Consider the following 23,016-nt stretch of genomic DNA (forward strand, 5'->3'; position numbering starts at 1 on the left):
TGTCATTTCAGCGCAAAGCACATCCAGAACAATAAAAAAAACATTAATCTTATAGGAATCTTTGGCACTGCGAGAGGGAGTCTCATCTGGCCCTTCATCGAACTGTCGTTTTCTCTTACGAACTCTAGTTTCGGATTCTTTAAATTCTGAATCTGGTGCAAGGGCTTTTGCCTTAAGATAATAGCTATTATACATGTCCTCAGTTCTGCAGTGAGATAAATATTGAATTAAACTGTCGTAAAGTCGCACCATCGTGTTAAACTCGATGCCAGGTTCTTGAAGAGATTTATTTACAATATCGACGTGTTTTAGTAGATCTTCCCAAATAACTGTGAGTAATACCATCTCCAAAGTATTCATTTGATGGATTAAGGTTTGTGCCTCAATCACTGTTGTAGGTTTCATACCTTCACTAGTTGAAATATTTGTAAGAATACCACGTATATCATCATAATGGGCACATAATGTTTTTACAGCCTCATAACGTGCTGACCATCTGGTCTCTGAAAGTCTTTTTACAGAAATTTTACTTCCCAAAGACCTTAGTTTAGACCATCTTTGAGGGGACACTGCAAAGAAACTGTAGAGCGATTGTAAAATTTCAAAAAATTTTACAGCTTCTAAGCAGCTTTCTGCCGCCGCTGTGCCAACGAGATTAAGACTATGAGCTCCACATGGTACCCAAGTGGCTGCGCTGTTGATTTCCCTAAATCTAGTTTGTACTCCCGAATACACTCCGCTCATATTAGCCGCATTGTCATAAGACTGACATCTGCAAAATTTTGGGTCTATTCCCTGATTTTCTAAAACTGAAATTAGAGTGTCAAAAAGATACTTGGCATCATGTTTTTCTATTTTAACAAACATAAAAAATCTTTCATATATATCTCCAGTTTTTGAGACATATCTAATAACTATGGAGAGTTGATCCGTATGGCTAACGTCAGGTGTAGAATCCACAGTGATTTCATAATACTTGGCTTCTTTGATTTCTGTAACTATTTTTTCCAATACTTTTGACCCCAGTAAAATTATTAGTTCTTCATACGTTGTGGAGGATAAATATGATACTTTTCCGCGGCCTGGATTACCGTATCTTCTTACATGTTCTTCTAGAAACGGATCAAATTTGGCTAAGAGATCGATACACCCAAGAAAATTGCCATTACTAGGATCACCATGTATTTCATTATCGCCTCTAAACGCTAGTCCCCTTTCGGCCAAAAACTTAATTACTTCCACTACTCTTCTTAAAACCGTTGTCCAATATGTGCTTTCTTTTTCCTTGACAATATCAAACGTCTCATCAATTTTTCTAGTTTGTTGGTAGTTCACTAAAGCAGAAATAGATGCAAAATGTTCTTTTGACACTTCATGACTTGAAATTCTCGAATGTGCGTTTTTCCAGTCATTAAAGCCTGTAAGGAATTGGTTACACAGGTTTGGATTTCCAGGTAGGTCCGATTTGAACAAAATACATTTATAACAAAAAAACTTGTCAGTAGATTCGGAAAATATCAACCAGTCCCTTTTTATAATATCATTGTTGTTCAGTTTTCTGAAAAAATAATCTTGTGATGGACATCTCATTATTTCGCCAAATTTAGTGGCGTATAACTTAAAATTTATATCCAATTTCTGCACAGGGTGATTACGAGAGAAGTAATCGATAAGATCTGCGCTTATGGTTGTCCACCGTGCTGGATCAGAACTGAAAATACTTGAGGCTGATGTTGTTGGTAGTGATTCAGGCACCACCTGCTTGGAAGCGTCGTTAAAATTTCGTAAACCCCCGTCAGCCTCGTCTTCTGTGATATTCTCAGTTTTATTGGTTGAACATTCTTGCGAGTCCCAACAAGCCTCAGCTTCTTTAGGTCTAACCTCGATCGAGGAAATATCTACCGCATCTGCATTATCTTCTGTCTCCTTAGAAATGTTAACATATTTCAATAAAGAACCTTTAATTTTACTAAGCGACTCACTCACTTTCTCTTTCTTTTTGCGTTTTTCATGTCCACTTTGGTGTTGTCTTTTATATCCATCAGACATTTTTCGCTAAAAAAAAAATATTTAAAAAAGCTTTTATAAATTGCGCTTAAAAGTTTAAAATAATTTTTTAAATTTCTGATATACCATAATAAAAGCGATGGGCACGCACAAACTAAAATTTAAACTTGTTTTCTCCTTCTTCTCGTCACCTTTAAATATACATTTTAGTTTGCGCCCGTTGCTTTTATTATCCTATCAGAAAGCTAAAAAGTTATTTTAAATTTGTTAAGTAATGCATTTTAAACTTGTAAAAACGAAACCCGGATTTACGAGTATGGATTAAAATTAAGCTATTCCAAAGGTGATTTGGACTGTACTATTTCTACGACTATTACTGGAGATTTTTTACAATAGTATGGCCAAACTACCCCATAGTAGGCCTACTCAAAGTTCCTTGCATTGTGCTGCATTCTACGGCGGACTATTATACTAATAAGAAGTGATAAAATGAAAATTCTATTATTTATAATGAATGAAGCAATATTCCAGAATCAAAAACTAGGTTGAAATAAGTAGAGTATAAAAACAACTTTCGTTTACTTACCTTACTTATAATAAATTTAACTTCCAGTTTTTAAACTAAAGATTGACTTGGGGTTGAGCGTGATTAAATACAAGCACAGGCATACACGCTCTATCGTAGTGTTTACATATTAACTTATTACACAACTGAGCTACTAAAACAAAAGACCTTAGCAGCAGGGAAAACCTCTCGATCGCGCGCAAGCGTTTGGTAGTGGGCATGGAAACGTGGCCAACTGTGTCAAACGCATGTGCCCGTCCGAGAGGTTTTCCCGGCGGCTAATGTCTTGTCATGTTCATGTACTAAAACCCTGGAATTCTGCATGGAATTTGGTAGATATAAAAGTTGCATTGTTGCAGATAAACTCAATTCTGGAATTATGGCTATTGAAAATGGCTCTATGAAAAATAAAAACATTTAAATCCCAAAATAAAATAATGTTATTTTACCGCATCATCACATTTTCGGATTTATATCTACAACAAAATTATTACTTAATATTAGCGGTCAATTTCAGTTAAAAAATGTTTATTATTTCGGGGCCTACGCTGCTGGAGTGCCTAGAGCCTACGACACCCTTAATCCGGCCCTGCTTACCTCTCGACCGTTTAATCGGAAGGGAGGTGAATTGTAATTTATTTTATTATTTAAAAGAGACTGGCTTTTATCACCTAATGTAATTTGTTTTGAAAATTGTGTCTTGAATTTTAAATGTAGGGTTTTATCTTGTTTTTATATGACTTCATCCTCTGGATTTGACACATTTGTCTACTTGTTTTTATTTATTGTATTTTAATTTCATCAATTGTACTCACCACATCTCGCGTTTGGTGCAATATAATCAACTTTGGTTTTGCGCCATAATCTCTCACTCACTCACTCACTCACTCATAACAGCCAGATAATTTTATACCTTCTGATTTGTAAAGGTTAAACGAATCTATATTTCGTTTCGATTGTACAAATTTTTCTAAAGAAGCATATAATGAAACAATGCATTCAATTGTAATATCAACTTTTTGAAGCGATATATTAGTTTTATCGATGGTTTCCAATATTTCACTCCAAAATGCTATCATAATAGCAGTTTCCAATGAGTTGAACTCATTTAACAACCCCTCGGCTTCAACTTTTGTTGCAGGCTTTTGAAAATTATCTTCGTAAAGTTTAGTTAAAGCATTTTTAAAATTTTCATAGCCCGAAACCACTACTTTCACTGAATCAGCTCTTGCTGACCAACGAGTGTCGCTTTATTTTTTGGGAACTTTATTTTTTGCTGTTAGCGTATTTTTTAAAATTTCCCATCTTGATGTTGATGCGGCAAAGAAATTGTATAAGTTTTGTAGAAACAAAAACAATTTAGTTGCTTGTATGCAGCATTCAGCTGCCTATTGTCCAATTAAATTTAAAGAATGTGCCGCACAAGACACGTAAATGGCAAGATTATTTCTAGATTTAATGCGTGCTTGGAGGCCGTTACATATACCCAACATACTAGAGGCATTATCATAAGATTGTCCTCTACAATCTTCCAAACTAATATCTAAATCAGATAATAGCTTTAAAATACAGTCTTGCATTTCTGAGCTCTTATGGCCAGTATTCTCCAAAAATTTTAAAAACCTTTCAATGGGTGTTCCATTTTTATTGACATATCTTACGACAATGGTTAATTGATCCATATGGGAAATATCGGGCGTCGAATCTACTATAATAGAGTAATATTTTGCCTCTTTTAGTTCCGTGATAATAAAACATCTAACATTTCTGCCCAATATTTTTAGAAACTCATCACAAATATTTGCAGATAAATAAGAAATATTCCCAGTACCTTTATTTGCAAAATTAAATATATGTTGTTGCATAATAGTGTCAAATTTTGCTAAAAGTTCTAAGCACCCTAAATAATTCCCATTATGTTTATCACCAATAGTTTGATTTTCTCCCCTAAAAGCCAAACCCCTTGAACTTAAAAATTTTATGACTTCGATGATATGCTCTAAAATATTTTTCCAGTAATTCGTATTTTTTTTTTCCATTGATATAATAGGCCCACCAGCGGCCGAGCGGTAAAGACGCTGAACACTGGTAGTTCGGTCCGAGGTTCAAATCCCGCGAACGGGCTGGCTGCATGGGCGTTTTCGTGGTTTTCCCCATGTGTAACATGTATATGAGCCAGTTTCCCTTAGATAGTCCTCCACGAAGGCATCCCTCCCTTTAGGCAGATAGCCCTCGTGTGCTTTGCCATAATTGAATAACCCAACCCATTGATATAATAGAATAATTTTTGAAATATTCCCATTTTTCTGTAGATCTGTTCACAATTATACGGATGTTTTCTTTATGAAGGGCTGAATTTTCATGGTTCGAAATTTTTTCACTGTGTTTCCAATCGTTAAAACCTGCACTAAATGGATTATTGGCACTACCAAACAGTTTGCAAGGGATGCAGTATACTTTTCCTGAAGTATTTGAGTATAAAAGCCAGTTTCTTTTTTGTTGTTTTCCGTTTTGTAAACGTCTATAAAATATCATTTTTGTAGCATACCTGCTCTGTGATTTGTAGACCACTTTAGATGCAGAAAAGTCTAGTTCTTGAATATCTACCTCTACGTTAGATATGTTCTTCATTATATCTATAATTTTATCTTTGCTTAATCTTCCCCATAATGCTGGATCAATATAATTAACACTCAACATATTACTAAGTTCATCTTCATCTAAATATTCTCTTTCTTGATCTTCTGGCTGTGGCTGTTCCATGTTTTGTTGTTTCTGGTCCTCTTCTTTTTCTTTCACATTTGATTGCTGGGCATTATTGTCATACTGTTGTTGATTTTTTTCTTTTCCCTCTTTGTGTTGCTCATCCTCTGTAATATCCATAGAAAGTGTTTCGCCTGTTTTAAAGAAATTTGTTAATGTAGGCATGTTTTCCAAGAGAGCTTTTTGCCTCGCCTCTTTCTCTTCTTTTAATTTACGGTTGGCGGAACCAGATAATTTTTTTCGTTTATGTTCCATGGTTAGTCTTCCTACATAATGGAATAAAAAATTGTTATAAAATTGTTAAATATGTATATATTATTATTAATTAATTTTTAGCTAACATATACACTAGTGGCCAAAAAAAAAAAAAAAAAAAGCATAATAAAAAAATGGCATTTAGCAAGATAATATTTATTAATTTTAAAAGGTTAAAAATAAATTGGTTTTTTTTTTTCTCATTTTATATTTAAAAATATATTTACTTTAAGGTATAAAGAAATTAGGTAGTATATTGAACCGTTTATAAAAATCAAAGTGGACAAAAAAAAAAAAATGCATATTGTTTAATTAATACCTTGTATGCCCGCCCTTTGCTTTATAAAGTGCTTCAGCTCGATCTGGCATACTTTCGACCAACTTTTTGCAGAAATCCGGATCAATCCTGTCCCATTCTTCATGCGTTATCCTTTTTAACTCATCAATGTTTTTTGGCTGTCTTTCCCTTATTCTTGTTTTCAGGTGAGTCCAGAGATGTTCTATTGGATTCATATCTGGTGATTGGGATGGCCAGCTTAGCACAATAATCTTCTTATCTCTGAAATATTCTCTTGAATGCATTGAACGATGCTTTAGATAACTTAGTTATCTTGTTGGAATTCATATCCATTAAGACCCATTTTTGAAGCTGACAATGCAAGACAAGAGTCGATTATCCTAGTATATTTAAGGGAATCCATATTTCCCTCAATGATCGTTAACATTCCAGTGCCATTAGAGCTAAAACAACTCCAAACCATAATATGCCCTCCGCCATGTTTAACAGTAGGCTTTAAATTTTTCAAATTATATCTTTCCCCTACCTTACGACGCACATATCTTCGTCCATCTGATCCAAACAAGTTTATCTTGGTCTCATCTGACCAGATTATGCTATTCCAATGCTCTTGAGTGTAATAAACCCATTTCTTAGCATGCTCATATCTGCTTAAAACATTTTCAGAACTTAAATATGGTTTAGAACAGGCAACTCTGCCAGGCAAACCTATAGAACACAATCCACGACGAATTGTTCTAGATGAAACACATTTTCTTTTTCTGTCATTTAATATATTTTTCAATTTATTTGATCCTAATTTAGGATCTTTTGAGATATTTTGCTTCAAAAAAGTTAAATCGCCTGATGAGAGTGACAACTTTCGGCCAGATCCCGGTTTTCGAGATGAAGACCCTCTTATAATATATTTTTTAACAATTCTGGAAATTGTTGATTGATTTACGGAGTATTTTTTTGCTAACTCCATTTGGCTCATTCCAGACTCGTGGAAAGCTACAATTTGAGCCTTGTCTTCAATTGATAATTGCTTTGACATGGATGCATTGAATCATAGAATTGTTTTATGTTTTTTATGTTTTATGATTCAATATGCATTTTTTTTGTCCACTTTGATTTTTATAAACCGTTCAATATACTACCTAATTTCTTTATAACCTTAAAGTAAATATATTTTTAAATATAAAATGAGAAAAAAAACCAATTTATTTTTTAACCTTTTAAAATTAATAAATATTATCTTGCTAAATGCCATCTTTTTGATTATGCTTTTTTTTGTCCACTAGTGTATGTAAAAGGAAAAGCACTTACCTTAGGAAGATAATAATATAATTTAATAATTTCCACTTAATTTTCAATTTTTAATTCACCTTATTCAGTCGACAAATACTAAAATTATATCAATTTTATTTTTGTCGTGCAATCTATATTAAGGTACGCATCAGTGACCCTTTTATGTTCCTATCTTTTATCAGGATTGTTAAAATAATACAATTTACGTTTAGATAAATGAATATGCCCTGGCGACGCGGTGAGTATACGTAGGTGGTCTTATATTAACTCCAGTACAGCTCCGACAGTTCAAATGCGACTGAAACAAAAGTACGATCGGTAGGGTGTTACTCCTATTTCGCGTTGCCCTTCTCTATCTATCGTTTTTCAGCACATTTGAAGAAATGAAAATCAGTTTAATATTTTAAGAAGTGTTTTAATTTAAAAATAAGTAAAAACTAATAAAATGAAAAATAATTTTTACTATATCGCAAATAAAAAATTGCCGCCTCAAAAGGCTTGCGCCCTGGGGCTATAGCCCATTTAGCCCTGTGGTTAGGGCGGCACTGCTATATTCTAACATATCTACGTATCCTTGATGAATTAATCATTCCATCAATAGGAATATATTTTCAGTGCCATCTTCAGTGAAAAATTTCCAAAACATTTGTTTTTAAGGTATTTTACAGTTGGATATGTCAGGCCTTATTGATTCATTCTTGCTTTGTCTAACAAAGTTAGATGTTTTAACCATGAACAAATAAATGAGTCTTCTCCGTGAAATAACCATTTTCCAGTCATTTTTTATGGTCCAAGATTTGTATTATTCGGCTCACCATAATCGTTTTTGCTTCAGATGACGTGTCAAAAGTTGTTTCTTAATTGGCTTTCATGACTTCTGAGCAACGAGAGATGTCTACGACAGACACTTAAAGATTGGCTATCAATACAAATAGATAACAGATTTCATTGATAATTTTTATTGAATTAACAATGCTACTTCGGAGAAGGATTCGATCAAAATTTGTTGCTTTCCTTTTCCTTCCACACTTTCTCTTCCTTTCTGGAGAAAATGATCCAGTTTTATTCTGTTGCTTCAGAATTCCAGAAACACTCGATTTTTCAGCATCAAAGGTGGAAGCAATATTTCTTGTAGGCATGGATGTATGACTGTTAAATGCGATAATATTTGCTTTATTTGTAGGCAATATATCCACCTTTAGTATACTAAAATGAAAGAATGCAAACATATTTAAAAAATAATCGAAAGCAGACATCCAGACGACATAATAAAAAGTTAAAACTGCTTTGAGGCACCTACTGGTGCCAGTTGGCTACCAACTTAAAATTCTGTTTAAAAAAATCGCTTTTTCACGATTAATTTACACTCTACAGTAATATTTTTCGTTTGCTTACTAACTTGAAAATAAAGCTCATATAGCAGCTCACTCTTGTGCTTTTCCTTAATTTTTGCTGGAAGTTAGGTCTGGTGTTTAAATCTATTCCGCTTATTTTTTATTTAACTCATTTCTCCCTACAGTCAAATTTCTCAGGGACTATGGTGCATGCAAATGAAATTAATAATATAAAATTATTCGCCAGAGGAGTCAAGTGAAATGATTTTTAATAGTAACTACAGCTGGCAAGTCCTGGTTTAGCTTACGTTAATGAGCAAATTTAAACTAGTATTGATGCTGAAGGCTTAAATAAAATAGATACCGAACTCCGAAGAGTAATTAGAGCCCACCAGCGGCCGAGCGGTGAGTAGCTGAACACTGGTAGTTCGGTCCGAGGTTCGAATCCCGCGAACAGTCTGGCTGCATAGGCGTTTTCGTGGTTTTTCCCATGTGTAACGTGTATACGAGCCAGTTTCCCTTAGAAAGTCCTCCATGAAGGCATCCCTTTCCTTAGGCAGATAGCCCTAGTGGCTTTGCCGTAATCTCAATAAACCAAAGAGTAATTAAATTAAGTTTTATTTCAAAAACTGTAATATAACTTTCTGGAAAGACAGCCGTAAACATTTGAAATCCTTTTGCGTTATTTTTGAAGTAAATATATTTCAGTTGCAATTATGCTTTGTAAAATTAAAAAATGTAGTAGTGTGATTGCACTAGAATTGAAAACATTTGTACGAGAAAGCATTCGTATTTGCTTATGGAAGCGCACACTTCAGGAAAGAATCTTTGCAAGAATTAGCTCGTATTACGTTAGACAGGAGGGAAAATCGCCAATGCAGCCGATACGTTTGCTGAGATTTAAACCCTTTTCGATAAAACAGTTTCGGCGGTCTTACCGCTCGAAAACTGTCGGGTAGTCGTGTAAACAGAATTGTTAACAATTGGATTGTGCACTTTGGTGGATTGTGCACTTTGTGTTTTGCGTTTATTTATATTCAACAATAAAATCTTGATGTTTTTTCTATTAATTAAAGAAAGATTTATTTTTATTAAAATCACTAAAATCTATTGCGAATTTCGAAGATCATTTACAGTTTATATTTGTATTAACTTCAAGCCTATTGTAACTTCATTAAAATCACTAAAATCATTATTAAAATTACTAAAACTTAGAATTTCGAACATCATTTACAGTTTATATTTGTGTTAACTTCAAGCCTATTTTAACCTCGTTAAAATCACTAAAATCATTATGAAAATCACTAAAATTTAATGAGAATTTCGAAGATCATTTACAGTTTATATTTGTGCTAACTTCAAGCCTATTTTAACCTCATTAAAATCACTAAAATCATTATTAAATCATTATTAAAATCACTAAAATTTATTGAGAATTTCGAAAATCATTTACAGTTTATATTTGTGCTAACTATTTAAACCTCGTTAGCATAAGAAAACCAGCATCAGAGCTGCATAAAACTTGTTAAAATCTTTGGCATTTTCAATTAAAGCCTTACAAGAACAAAGATGAGTATTATTACTTTCATCATGAGTAACTCCTTAAATACAAGACTTAGCAGATTTCTTTCACCATTTCCAAATTTAAGGTGGATGTAATTATGGCTAAATATTTTCATACTTGAGAGTTCATTTTTCATATAAGGAAAAAAATGAGCTAAATCTAATATCTTAAATTTTTTTTTGTACAGTGTGCTTTTCTTCAGAATGTTGTCATACCCATCTTTCAATTGGTAACTAAGGTTTTTCCAAATGTCAGAGAAATCGTCGACGCTACTGTGTAAGTTTTTTGCTCTACGTAAAATTACTGTATATCAGAATTTATCTTTAAAATGTTAAAATGTCATTATATTATTATATCATTAAATATATATACAGAATTAATAAAAATATGCTAAAGCAAAATCTTGCACAAGCTGCATAGATATAATAGTAGGTGCAGATAATTTTAAAAAATCAGTTTGACTCGAATAACATAAAGTTACTATTACAAGGTTCTTAATTAACGAAATGTTATAAAAATGATTCTAAATGCTTCATTATATTATATTTTCTCAACTGTCATATCATCATATTCGTGATATTATCATCATCTTCATTATTTATTATACTCGCTCACCAAGCAGTATGTCGCTCAGCAAATACAAGCAATAGCTAATTTGCAGGCAATAGTTGATAGTTAATATTCATTTGAACCAAGTGAAGAACCCGAGTTTAAAAATGTTTATTGCTGCATTTTAGATGAAAAGCCAGTTGAAAATCCTGCAGTTAACTCTTTGTTGCATCATATCCACTCTAGTAGACAAAAGTTTAAATTTGTTTATTCTTCTGTAAATACCTTAGCAGATTCCATTCCTGTGTTCATTTATTCTATATTATTAGAACTTTCAACTGTCGATCATAGATGGCTGTATAGCATCACTAAGTAAAGCATTGCTATTTGGAAAATGGCCGCTACTTCTGTTTTCAAGTTAGTGCAATTTCTCATAGTAAACATTACATAATATTGCTTACATTTTCTTATACTGCCATTTTTTATTCATAATTAGTAATTTTAGACATTTTATCTTAAATGTCAGTTTGAGAAAATTGTGAAGTGGATACATAAAGATCTAATTAAAAAAGTGAATTGAAACCCAAATATACTGCTTATCAAGCTCAAACACCACTGGAAATGTTTATGTTTGGCAAGTAATTTCTCGAACATTTGACATTTGAATCGTACAGGTTACAAAATCATAGCAAAATGAATTCAATCAAAATGGACGAAATGAAGGTATTTTGGAGGATCTGTATGTACATGTCAGTTGTAGTTTTACCATATAGAAGATGGTAATGATCACTGCAAACGAAGCAGGAAATGATTTCAAATCGTTGAAAAGAGATTTGTATGCATGTACGTATATGCATGCAGTCCACTGTAGTGAACAAACTGTAGCAATTATTTAAAACGAAATTTGAATAAAATTATTTTTTTTTATTATTACTAAGGTTATTTTAAGTAGAAAAAAATGCAAACATTTTCTTCGTTTCACTTCTCTAGATTATTTGTATGAAACAAAGGGTTAATTCCTCTTAGTTGGGAAGTGCGAGTTTAGATCAAAGCTACTCTTCCTAACCTTTTTTAATTTTTAACTTTTTTTAATTATTATTTTGAGATTAGAATAAATAAAAACTGAAAATCTGAAATTACTAATGCCTCTATAAAGTACAAGCAGTGAATAGATGGGGGGGGGGGTCATTTACGTTAAACCAACTTTTATCATATTCTGAAAATGGTGGCACACTGTTTAGAATGCTAAATAAGAACTGCCATATCTCAGGGCGGTAAAAATCTCAGAAAATGTAACATTTTGGTTTTAATAATATCAAACAGATATTCATTCTATTTTCCTAAATATTGATTCGAAGCATGTGCCCACCAGCGGCCGAGCGGTAAAGTCGCTGAAAACTGGTAGTTCGGTCCGAGGTTCGAATCCCACGAACGGGCTGGCTGCATGGGTGTTTTTGTGGTTTTCCCCATGTGTAACATGCATACGAGCCAGTTTTCCTTAGAAAATCCTCCACGAAGGCACCCCTCTCCTTAGGCAAATAGCCCTCGAGGCTTTGCTCTAATTAAATAACCTAACCTGATTCGAAGCATGTACTTTCTATTATCGCCACCAAGACAGTTTAGTAGTTAAGGAAACCTACTGCTGTGCCAAAGGGACCGGGTTCGAATCCGGGAGAAAGCATGGATATTTGCAAATGTATAGTGTCTTTGCAGCATGGGGGGCATTTAAATATGTGGCGAGACGAAAGTCTCTCGAGAGGTGGGTTGCAGAGGGAAAGCAGTTAGAAATACTCGGACCCGTCCCGCGAGCGTAATGGCAAACTGCACATTCAGTTGATCAATGCTAAACGAATTTTGCATACTGCACATGCTCAGTTGGAGCATTTATGACTTGTTAAAATCAATTACAAATACAATTTAAAAAGTACAATTTTAAAAGAAGAAAAATATGGTGTTTGGTTGATATTCTGTTATCTGGGCGTAAACAGTTCAAGATTTTAAAACGTGTAGGTTTGTAAGTTGCTTCATTACTTAGAATGCAAATATCAATTGTAACCTACGCAAATTCTCCTTTAAAAATGATTATAAAACAGGTGATTATACTTGTGAGGAATAAAAGCAACTACGTATTTACCATACGTTCGATTCGTATATACTTTAACAAATTAAATAATAAATCCAGTTTAAATTACTGAATTAAAGTCAAAGAAGTTATTATAACTAATATTAAGTGTGATGTTTATGAACAAAATAAAGCAAAATGAAATGAAACAGAAGCAAATGCATTAAGCACAAACAAATCTCAGTAGTATTGCATTTGTAAATAGTCGCTAAGACCTGTATGACGAACAGGACTGTATAGGGTTGCTTATGCCCCCCTTAGTCACCAGTATTTCCTCCCATGCTAACGGTACACCACTGAGCATGCGCAGCAAGCGAAACTCAACGTGCGGTTTGCCATTACGCGTCCCGCCAAGATGCTGTCCTCCAAAATTGTGGGCGGAACTGAGCAAAGTTACTTGTGTTCTGATGTTACTGTCAGACAAAGGAGATAAGTCACAACAACATCAAATGGATTAATAATATCATATTTTATTAATTGTTCTATAAAATAACTAGTTATACTACGAATTTAGATAGAATGAAGATAGGTTTTTTAAAGTAAAAAAATAAACAATTTGGGTTTAAAACAAATTCTTTGCTTTATAAAATAACTGATGATAAATCGTTAGTTTCTCTACAAATACATTTCATATTACGAATAGATTAACTGATAAATAACAAAATAAAAGAGAATACATAATATAATATTGTTTCTAGATTAATTAAACAGACATAAAAAAATAGCAGACTATACTACACTAATAGTCAACGATGGATTTCGTGGGCTTGTTCTGATATTACTATTAGATAAGTGAGGTAAGTCACAACAACTTCCTATTACCATTTTTTTTTAATAAGGAAGAAATTTCTGTAACTGCCTGAATTTGGGGGAAGTAAATGATTTTAATAGTTTTAAAATAAATACTGAAATTTCATATGTCAGTCTTGAAATAAAAATTCGAATTAATAAAATATTCATTGGGTTTTAATAAATTGAAAACACTAGCCACACATTTGAGGTAGAAATTGAAAGAAACATTTGAAAACAAATTTACTCCTTTAAATTAACTGTAAACGCCTTTACAAAAAAATGACTTCTTTTTCTGTGCTTATACAGATTTCAATTCAAGACTTCTGAGAAAAAGTTTGGGAAGCAGCTGCAAAGTAAATGCTGCTAAATGTTTAATGGTTACGTTTGCAACAAACAGCGTATACAATTAAATTTGTGGATAATTCTTTTATTTTTTTAATGAAAATATTTATTACGTAGGTTTGTACGAATTTTACAGTAAATTTTAGGATTTCTTATTCTAAAATTTTCTCTACGAATCATATAAAAAACTGTACAGTCAAAAGTCGTTAATTCGGATACCCATAATCCGGAATGACCTATAATCCGGACCTCAAAGCTACAAACTTTCTGCGCATGCGTAAGACGTTTACGCTTGTCCTTTTAATGTATAACGGACGGTAAGCTAAAATTATCTAATTCAGTTAGTGTTGCAGTTTGCGTTGTTCCTGAATCTTCGAATTGGATCCGGCTTATTATTTTTTGCAGATTGTTAGAGCAATTTTATAAAAGTAAGCTTAAACTTTCGATTATGTCAAATAGAATTTCCGATATGTATTTACTAATATGTAAAGGATCTACAAAGCGAAAATATGTTTATAAGTCCATTAAACAAAAAGTGAAATTGCTGCAAAAAATGGATAAAGGCATATGCTTCGTTTCTCAAACCATTCCGAAATCTGTTTATCAATTTCACGCTGCTCTGCGGCTCGGGGGGGGGGGAACGTCGAAACGCTGCGCAATGAATTGGAAGTTAATCTGTCAGCACTATCCTTATCTTCAGGGCAGATGTTTTTATTTTATTTCGCATATAATTCCTTATTAAATGTACTATTTCATCTCGACGTACTTCGTCTATGATATGATTTAAATCAAATTCCTCCTCATTATAATTCGCTTCCGATACAGAAGAAAGTGATACAGAGGTTATTGAAAACGAAAAAATTTCGATTGACAAATTAGTCGGTATTCTCGACACAGCAATTATAGGACTTTAACAGCGGAACTTTGTAACTGAAGAAGATATTATGTCTGTTTATAGAATTAAAGAGAAAGTATTATCACATAAAACGAAGCAACTTAAACAACTTACATTGGAAGAAATGTTTAATACAGTAAACAAATAAATACAGTCAAAAGTCGTTAATCAGGACTCGTCGAGACTTCGGCGATTACGAATTATAGATCATCAGTTTAAATCTCGTAAGATGGCATGCAGAAATTCTAAAATTAAAAATATAAAACCGTAATTTATGAAATAAAGAACAATTATGATCTAAAGGGTATCAAAATTTGCAAAAAGAAAAAGCTTAATATTTATTTGTTTACTTTATTAAACATTTCTTTTAATGTAAGTTGTTTAAGTTTTGCTTCGTTTCATGTGATAATACTTTCTCTTTAATTCTATTAAACAGACATAATTTCTTGTTCAGTTACAAAGTTCCGCTGTTCAAGTCCTATAATTGCTGTGTCAAGAACACCGACTAATTTGCCAAACGAAATTTTTTCGTTTTCAATAACCTCTGTTACTTTTCTTCGCTATTGGAAGCGAATTATAATGACGAGGAACTTGTTTTAAATCATATCAAAGACGGAGCATATCGAGATGAAATACTACATTTGGTAAAGAATTATAAGCCAAATAAAAACATCTGCGCAGAAGATAAGGATTGTGCTGACAAATCAACTTCCAATTCATTACGCGCCCGCCGCGGCATTCCCCCCGCCGAGCAGCGTGAAATTGATAAACAGATTTCGGATTTCAAAACATACTTTCGCTTTAGATCCTTTACATATTAACAAATATATATCGGAAATTCTATTTGATATAATCGAAAGTTTAAGCTTACTTTTATAAAATTGCTATTACAGTCTGCAAAAAATAATAAGCCGGATCCAATTCGAAAATTAAGGAACAACGCAACGAAAATTAACTGAAATAGATAATTAGATAATTTTAGCTTATACGTCCATTATACATGAAATGCGCATGCGAAAACGTATTCTGCATTTGCGCACACTCATATGCGCAGTCGTAAAAGGTCTTAAGCACACGCGTAAACGCCTATGCGTGTGTGTCAACGCGGCGCATGAGCAGAAAGTTTTTAGTTTTGATGTCCGGATTATAGATCATTCCGAATTATAGGTGTCCGAACTAACGACTTTATAAAGCTTTTTTTTTTTTTTAAATTTTGATATCCTTTAGATCATAATTGTTCTTTATTTCATAAATTACGGTTTCATATTTTTAATTTTATAATTTCTGCATGCCATCTTACCAGATTTAAACTGATGATCTATAATCCGGAAAAATCGATAATCCAGAATTGCTGAAGTCCCGACGAGTCCGGATTAACGACTTTTGTCTGTATCTCTTTCCATCGGATTCTTCCCAATGAAATTTTTGTAAAGCGACATTTCTAAATTAAGTCGAAACTATTTAAATAAAATTCTGCCAGTTAGATTATTAAAGATTACAAATAGAAATATGTATTTAACACAAAAATTTATGGAAATAAATTGTACATCATTAATTTCAGAAAGCACATACTTAGCACTGAATTACTAACTTTTCTCAGGACTTTGTTTAAATGTAAAGTTTGTACTGATTTTTATGTATTGACCAGTTTTTATGAGACCACCGCTTCCAGCTTTAGTAACAGCAAACGGCTTACATTCTATCTCAAAAGTCCTTTTATCTCTCGTGCACTATTTTATCTTAAAAAAAATTCTGCTATTTTGACGTATTGTGAGGATGAATTGCATTACTTTGATATGCTTTACATTGTTTGATTAGCAAGTTTATGGCGCATAAACTCAAAGGTTACCAAACATATTGTCTGACAATACATTTTGTGGAAGATTTACATTCTAAAATCAGTTAAAATAATGTGGTGATGAGAAATGACTAATGTTACAGTAAAATACAGTTGACTTAAATCCAAATTATAAAGCAATGTAATGTAATTAACAGATGAATATGCAAGATGAATCCAGAAATTAAGGGAAAGCTGAGAAATGTTCTCGTAATCACGTGACTGCAAAGAAGCTTCGGCTTGAACACTTAACCGAAAAGTCAGTTCCTCTGCTTTCTCACCCGCGAATGAAACTATAGAGGCAATGCGCCTCACTCTAATATCTCTTCTGATCTCGCCCATAACCTTCGGAGCCTCACTTCCATGGTGACTCAGTTGTGAAGAACTACAAGAGCGAGGCCCCGAAAGGGATTCCATAAATTATCTGGTAAGAGCAGGACTTATTCCTGCTGTATACCTGAATATGCTGGACCTTTGAGTCGGTCCCTCAGGGGGCTCACTTTTGTGAGTACGGGTGTGGCAATCCCGAGGTACCCTAGCCCTTCAGGGGATCATCTTCTTGGTGAGACGGGTGTCACGATTCTGGAGCCCCAGTGATCTGTCCTCTTTTCCGTCTCCTCTCCTCTTTGCTGGAACTTTTTCCCTTCTCTTCTCCCTCGTGGTTTCTCTCTACGGAGTTTGGGGCTCGTCACGAGAGACTGGAACAGCCCTTGTCTCTAGTCTTCGAGTGGCGAGAAAACTGCCCACGTGTTTGCCGTGCGTGGAGACCCGTGTCGCTGGAAAGGAGGGTCCTGGTAGTTGAGGGGCGAGGTACTGTCCCCAACACACTACTTTGGCCTCTGCTTCAGCTAAACGGGAGGCACCTTAGTCGTCCTCACGGGTGTCAATCGGCTGGTCACTAGTCCTTGTGTCAGTGGCTTGGGGTCAAGCTCTCGGGAGTACCTGCTTTCGGGAAAGCCGACTGTGGGGCTTCAGTTTGCGTATAGGTCCGGCTAGCCCTAACACAGGAATCTGTGTTCCCTTGTTGGGCTCCGTGGTGGGCGGGGCCGTCGGACCCGAATCTTTATTCTTTCACTATGGCTTCTTCTCATATCTACTTAATTAAAGATTTCGAGGTAACTCCTGTCATTCAAACTAGTTCTGAAACGTCTACAGCTAAACCAGTCACTCAACCTAGTTCTGACACGTATACTGCTAAACCAGTCACTCAACCTAGCTCTGAACCATCTACTAATAAACCAATCATTCAACCTAGCTCTGAAACGTCTACTACTAAACCAGTCACTCAACCTGTCACTCAACCTAGTTCTGAAAATTCTGCAAAAAAATTACGGACAGATGCAAATAAAAAAAATCATCACAATAGTCCCCGTTTCCTAGTCATCTCTAGTCCTTCTGGCGAAATGCATAAGATGTCTCCTTTCGTAATAAATAAATACATCCAGTCTTCTATTGGTGAGCCGAGAAACATAAAGCGTCTCCGCTCCGGAGACTTGCTTATTGATACACACTCAGCCACCCAGTCTGCTTCTTTACTTCAGATTACTAAACTTGGGCAAGCGAATGTCACTGTAACACCCCATAAGTCACTGAACTATTGTCGTGGTGTAATCTCAGAATTCGACCTTCTGTATGTTTCTGAAGAAGAGATCGCTTCTGAGTTATCCGAACAAAATGTCTGCGGTGTAAGGCGGATCAAGATGCGTAAAGAAGGTAAGTTGATAGACACGAAACACGTGATCCTTACCTTCACCACGCCTGATTTGCCTAAGAATATTAAGGCCGGATATCTAAATATTCCTGTAAGACCTTATATTCCAAACCCTATGCGATGTTTCCAATGCCAGCGTTTCGGCCATTCTAAGACGTCTTGTCGTGGCAGCCTCACATGCGCCCGATGCTCACAGATTGGCCACGATTCTGATAATTGTACCGCTGCGCCTTTATGTATAAAAAACAAGGGTGACCACCCAGCATTTTCTCGCTTGTGCCCAAAATGGAAATCGGAAAAAGAAATCCAGACTGCAAAAGTTACTAGGAAGATCTCTTACGCCGAAGCCAGAAGACTAGTCCAGAGCACACAGCTTCGACCAAATTCATCATACGCCAGTGCTGTTAAATCATATCGTACAGTCGCCACCCAAACATCAATAGGCACACAGACCCTACCAAATAAAACCCAACCGTCTACATCCAACAAGAAAAAAGAAAATGCAACTCATATAGTACAAAAGAAAGAAACAATTATTCAAAGTAAGCCGAAAACTGCCACACAAAAAATATCAAATAAAAATAGAAGTCGCAGCAATAGCTCTCTTGATGACATGATTTCTGAATCTGCGGATTCAGACTTTATGGAAGTGGAAGAGGGTCTGGAATTTCCCAGGCATCTACTTCCACGAAAAACAAAAGAACAGCACAGGAAAAACAAAAACCATTCATAATGGCCACCCTCGTGTCATGGAACTGTCGCGGTTTCCACCGAAATTTGCTTGACATCAAATCTATAATAAATGTGTACCATCCTGTGTGCTTCGCAATACATGAAACAAATCTGAAACCAGAACACCATGCAAAACTTCGGAGGTTTTCTTTCGTCAGGAAGGATAACCTTGCAGGTGAGCGTGCCAGTGGAGGAGTAGGTCTCCTCTCCTCACTGGATTATCCCTCAAATGTACTTCCTTTGACGACATCCCTCCAAGTTGTCGCTACTCAAATAAATTTTGATATTGTTGTTTCATTTGTTTCTTTGTATTTGCCTCCAAATGAGCACATTTATCAGCAAGATTTAAATAATCTAATAGAGCAGCTGCCTGAGCATTTTATTATAATAGGAGATTTTAACGGCCATAGTCCACTCTGGGGTAGCAAAGATACAAATTGCCGAGGAAGACAAATTGAGCAGATGATCGAAGATCACAGCCTTTGTCTCCTAAATAACGGGCAAGATACATACTTCCATGAGCCTTCAAGGACATTCCACGCTCTCGATCTTGCCATCTGTTCACCATCTCTGTTGCCATTTTGCACTTTTAGTGTCGGAAATGACCTGTACAACAGCGATCATTATCCTATTTTTGTGTCTCTTGCACGAAGAGGAGCAAACCCCATGTCGAGATCCCCTCGATTCATACTGGACAGGGCAGACTGGGAACTCTTCTCTTCCATTGCAGAGCTCACAGATGAAATGGTAGAAGATGCGCATATCGATGACGCTGTTGAAGCTGTTACTAATACTATTATTCAGGCAGCTATGCTCTCCATTCCTAGAACATCAGGAAAACTACTAGAATATTCAAAACCATGGTGGAATCGCGACTGTCATGAAGCACTGAAAAAACAGAAAAAAGCATGGGGTATTTTTCGTAGATATCCTACTCTGCGAAACCTCATAGCTTTTAAAAGATCCAAAGCAAATGCACGGAAAGTAAGAAGGCAGAGCCAGAGGGATTCCTGGATTTCATATGTGTCCTCAATAACATCCTCTACGCCTAGTAAGCGGGTTTGGGAAAGAGTTCGAAAAGCATGCGGAATGTATAAAGACCACTCACTTTCCTTTCTGGAAAAAGGTGGCCGAGTGATTAGCTCCATAGAAGAAATTGCAAATACAATTGGTGAGACATTTGCTGCCGTTTCTTCCAGCCGAAATTACTCACCTGCATTTCTTTCTATCAAGCAACGCTCTGAGAAAAATCCCATCGGTTTCAACTCTTCCAACTTTGAGCCGTACAATAGAGACTTTACTATGGTTGAATTAAAGAGAGCTTTGTTGCAGACACATAGGTCTTGTCCGGGTCTGGATGGCGTGTATTATGAAATGCTAAAGCATCTGTCCTATAAGTCACTGAGTGCCCTTCTCACACTTTACAATAGAGTGTGGAAGGAGCGTACCTTTCCCAGTGCATGGAGGAGAGCTGTTGTCATTCCTATTGCGAAGCCAGGGAAAGACCCGAGGAATCCCTCGAACTATCGGCCAATTGCCCTTACCAGTTGTGTTTGCAAACTGTTTGAAAAGATGGTAAACAGCCGCCTAGTCTACTTCTTGGAAAAGAATAATATTATATCGCCTTATCAGAGCGGTTTTCGAAAGGGACAATATGACCGTAGACAATATGCTTCTATTAGAGACATCCATTCGAAAAGCTTTTGTAAGAAAAAATCACCTTGTCTCAATTTTCTTCGATATAGAGAAAGCTTATGATAAGGCATGGAGATACGGTATACTTTGCGATCTTCACGAGAGTGGCTTGTGCGGCAACCTACCCATTTTCATTGAGAATTTCCTTAACGCTAGAACTTTTCAAGTAAGAATTGGCTCTGTTTTTTCGGATGTTTTTCAACAGGAAGAGGGTGTGCCTCAAGGCTGTGTGCTTAGTGTAACGCTGTTCAGTTTAAAAATAAATTCTGTATTAAAAGAACTTCCTCACACCATCTTAGGATCACTATATGTAGGTGATTTACAGATTAGCTGTCGAGGAGCAGACATGAGATACATAGAGAGGCAATTGCAGATGGCTCTGAATAAGATCCAAGAATGGTCAGACAAACAGGGATTTACTTTTTCGAAACAGAAAACTGTGTGCGTGCACTTTTGTAGGAAGCGAGGTCTCCATCCTGAACCTGAGTTATATCTAAATGGTACAATTATTCCAGTTGCGCCCGAAGTAAAATTTTTAGGAGTAACGTTCGACCAGAAATTGACTTTCCTTTCTCATGTTTTAAACCTCAGAAAGAAGTGTCTCAAAACACTAAATATGTTAAAAGTGTTGGCGAACACCTCCTGGGGTGCAGAGCGTTGCTCCATGCTTCGCATTTACAGAGCGCTTATCCGCTCTAGACTGGACTATGGCTCAGTTGTTTATGGATCCGCTCGGTCATCTGTTTTGTTATCCCTCAGGGGGCTCACTTTTGTGAGTACGGGTGTGGCAATCCCGAGGTACCCTAGCCCTTCAGGGGATCATCTTCTTGGTGAGACGGGTGTCACGATCCTGGAGCCCCAGTGATCTATCCTCTTTTCCGTCTCCTCTCCTCTTGGCTGGATCTTTTTCCCTTCCCTTCTCCCTTGTGGTTTCTCTCTACGGAGTTTGGGGCTCGTCACGAGAGGCTAGAACAGACCTTGTTTCTAGTTTTCAAGTGGCGAGAAAACTGCCCACGTGTTTGCCGTGCGTGGAGACCCGTGTCGCTGGAAAGGAGGGTCCTGGTAGTTGAGGGGCGAGGTACTGTCCCCAACACACTGCTTTGGCCTCTGCTTCAGCTAAACGGGAGGCACCTTAGTCGTCCTCACGGGTGTCAATCGGCTGGTCACTAGTCCTTGTGTCAGTGGCTTGGGGTCAAGCTCTCGGGAGTACCTGCTTTCGGGAAAGCCGACTGTGGGGCTTCAGTTTGCGTATAGGTCCGGCTAGCCCTAACACAGGAATCTGTGTTCCCTTGTTGGGCTCCGTGGTGGGCGGGGCCGTCGGACCCGAATCTTTTCTATTTTCAATATGGCAAATACACATATTTTTTTATTAAAAAACTTTGAAGTCACTCCAGTCTCTCAACCTAGTTCTGAAACATCTACTACTAAACCAATCATTCAACCTAGTTCTGAAACATCTCCTACTAAACCAGTCACTCAACCTAGTTCTGAAACATCTACTAATAAACCAATCATTCAACCTAGTTCTGAAACGTCTCCTACTAAACCAGTCACTCAACCTGTCGCTCAACCTAGTTCTGAAAATTCTGCAAAAAAATTACGGACAGATGCAAATAAAAAAAATCATAACAATAGTCCCCGTTTCCTAGTAATCTCTAGTCCTTCTGGCGAAATGCATAAGATGTCTCCTTTCGTAATAAACAAATACATCCAGTCTTGTATTGGTGAGCCGAGAAACATAAAGCGTCTCCGCTCCGGAGACTTGCTTATTGATACACACTCAGCCACCCAGTCTGCTTCTTTACTTCAGATTACTAAACTTGGGCAAGCGAATGTCACTGTAACACCCCATAAGTCACTGAACTATTGTCGTGGTGTAATCTCAGAATTCGACCTTCTGTATGTTTCTGAAGAAGAGATCGCTTCTGAGTTATCCGAACAAAATGTCTGCGGTGTAAGGCGAATCAAGATGCGTAAAGAAGGTAAGTTGATAGACACGAAACACGTGATCCTTACCTTCAACACGCCTGATCTGCCTAAGAATATTAAGGCCGGATATCTAAATATTCCTGTAAGACCTTATATTCCAAACCCTATGCGATGTTTCCAATGCCAGCGTTTCGGCCATTCTAAGACGTCTTGTCGTGGCAGCCTCACATGCGCCCGATGCTCACAGATTGGCCACGATTCTGATAATTGTACCGCTGCGCCTTTATGTATAAATTGCAAGGGTGACCACCCAGCATTTTCTCGCTTGTGCCCAAA

General features: G+C 36.0%; 1 protein-coding gene across 1 annotated transcript in view; it reads left to right on the forward strand.

Moving 5' to 3' along the window:
* The window catches only part of LOC118200260 (cAMP and cAMP-inhibited cGMP 3',5'-cyclic phosphodiesterase 10A-like), a 234,828-nt gene that overhangs the window by 202,323 nt on the left and 9,489 nt on the right, over positions 1 to 23,016 (forward strand). The window contains exon 12 of the mRNA XM_085826198.1: positions 10,264 to 10,352. Coding sequence (XP_085682324.1) covers positions 10,264 to 10,352 — 89 coding nt within the window. The remainder of the gene's footprint in view (positions 1 to 10,263; positions 10,353 to 23,016) is intronic.

Source organism: Stegodyphus dumicola, chromosome 11 (genome assembly GCF_044657685.1).
Source record: "Stegodyphus dumicola isolate Sdum_Otavi_A_Nest chromosome 11, ASM4465768v1".
NCBI lineage: Eukaryota > Metazoa > Arthropoda > Arachnida > Araneae > Eresidae > Stegodyphus > Stegodyphus dumicola.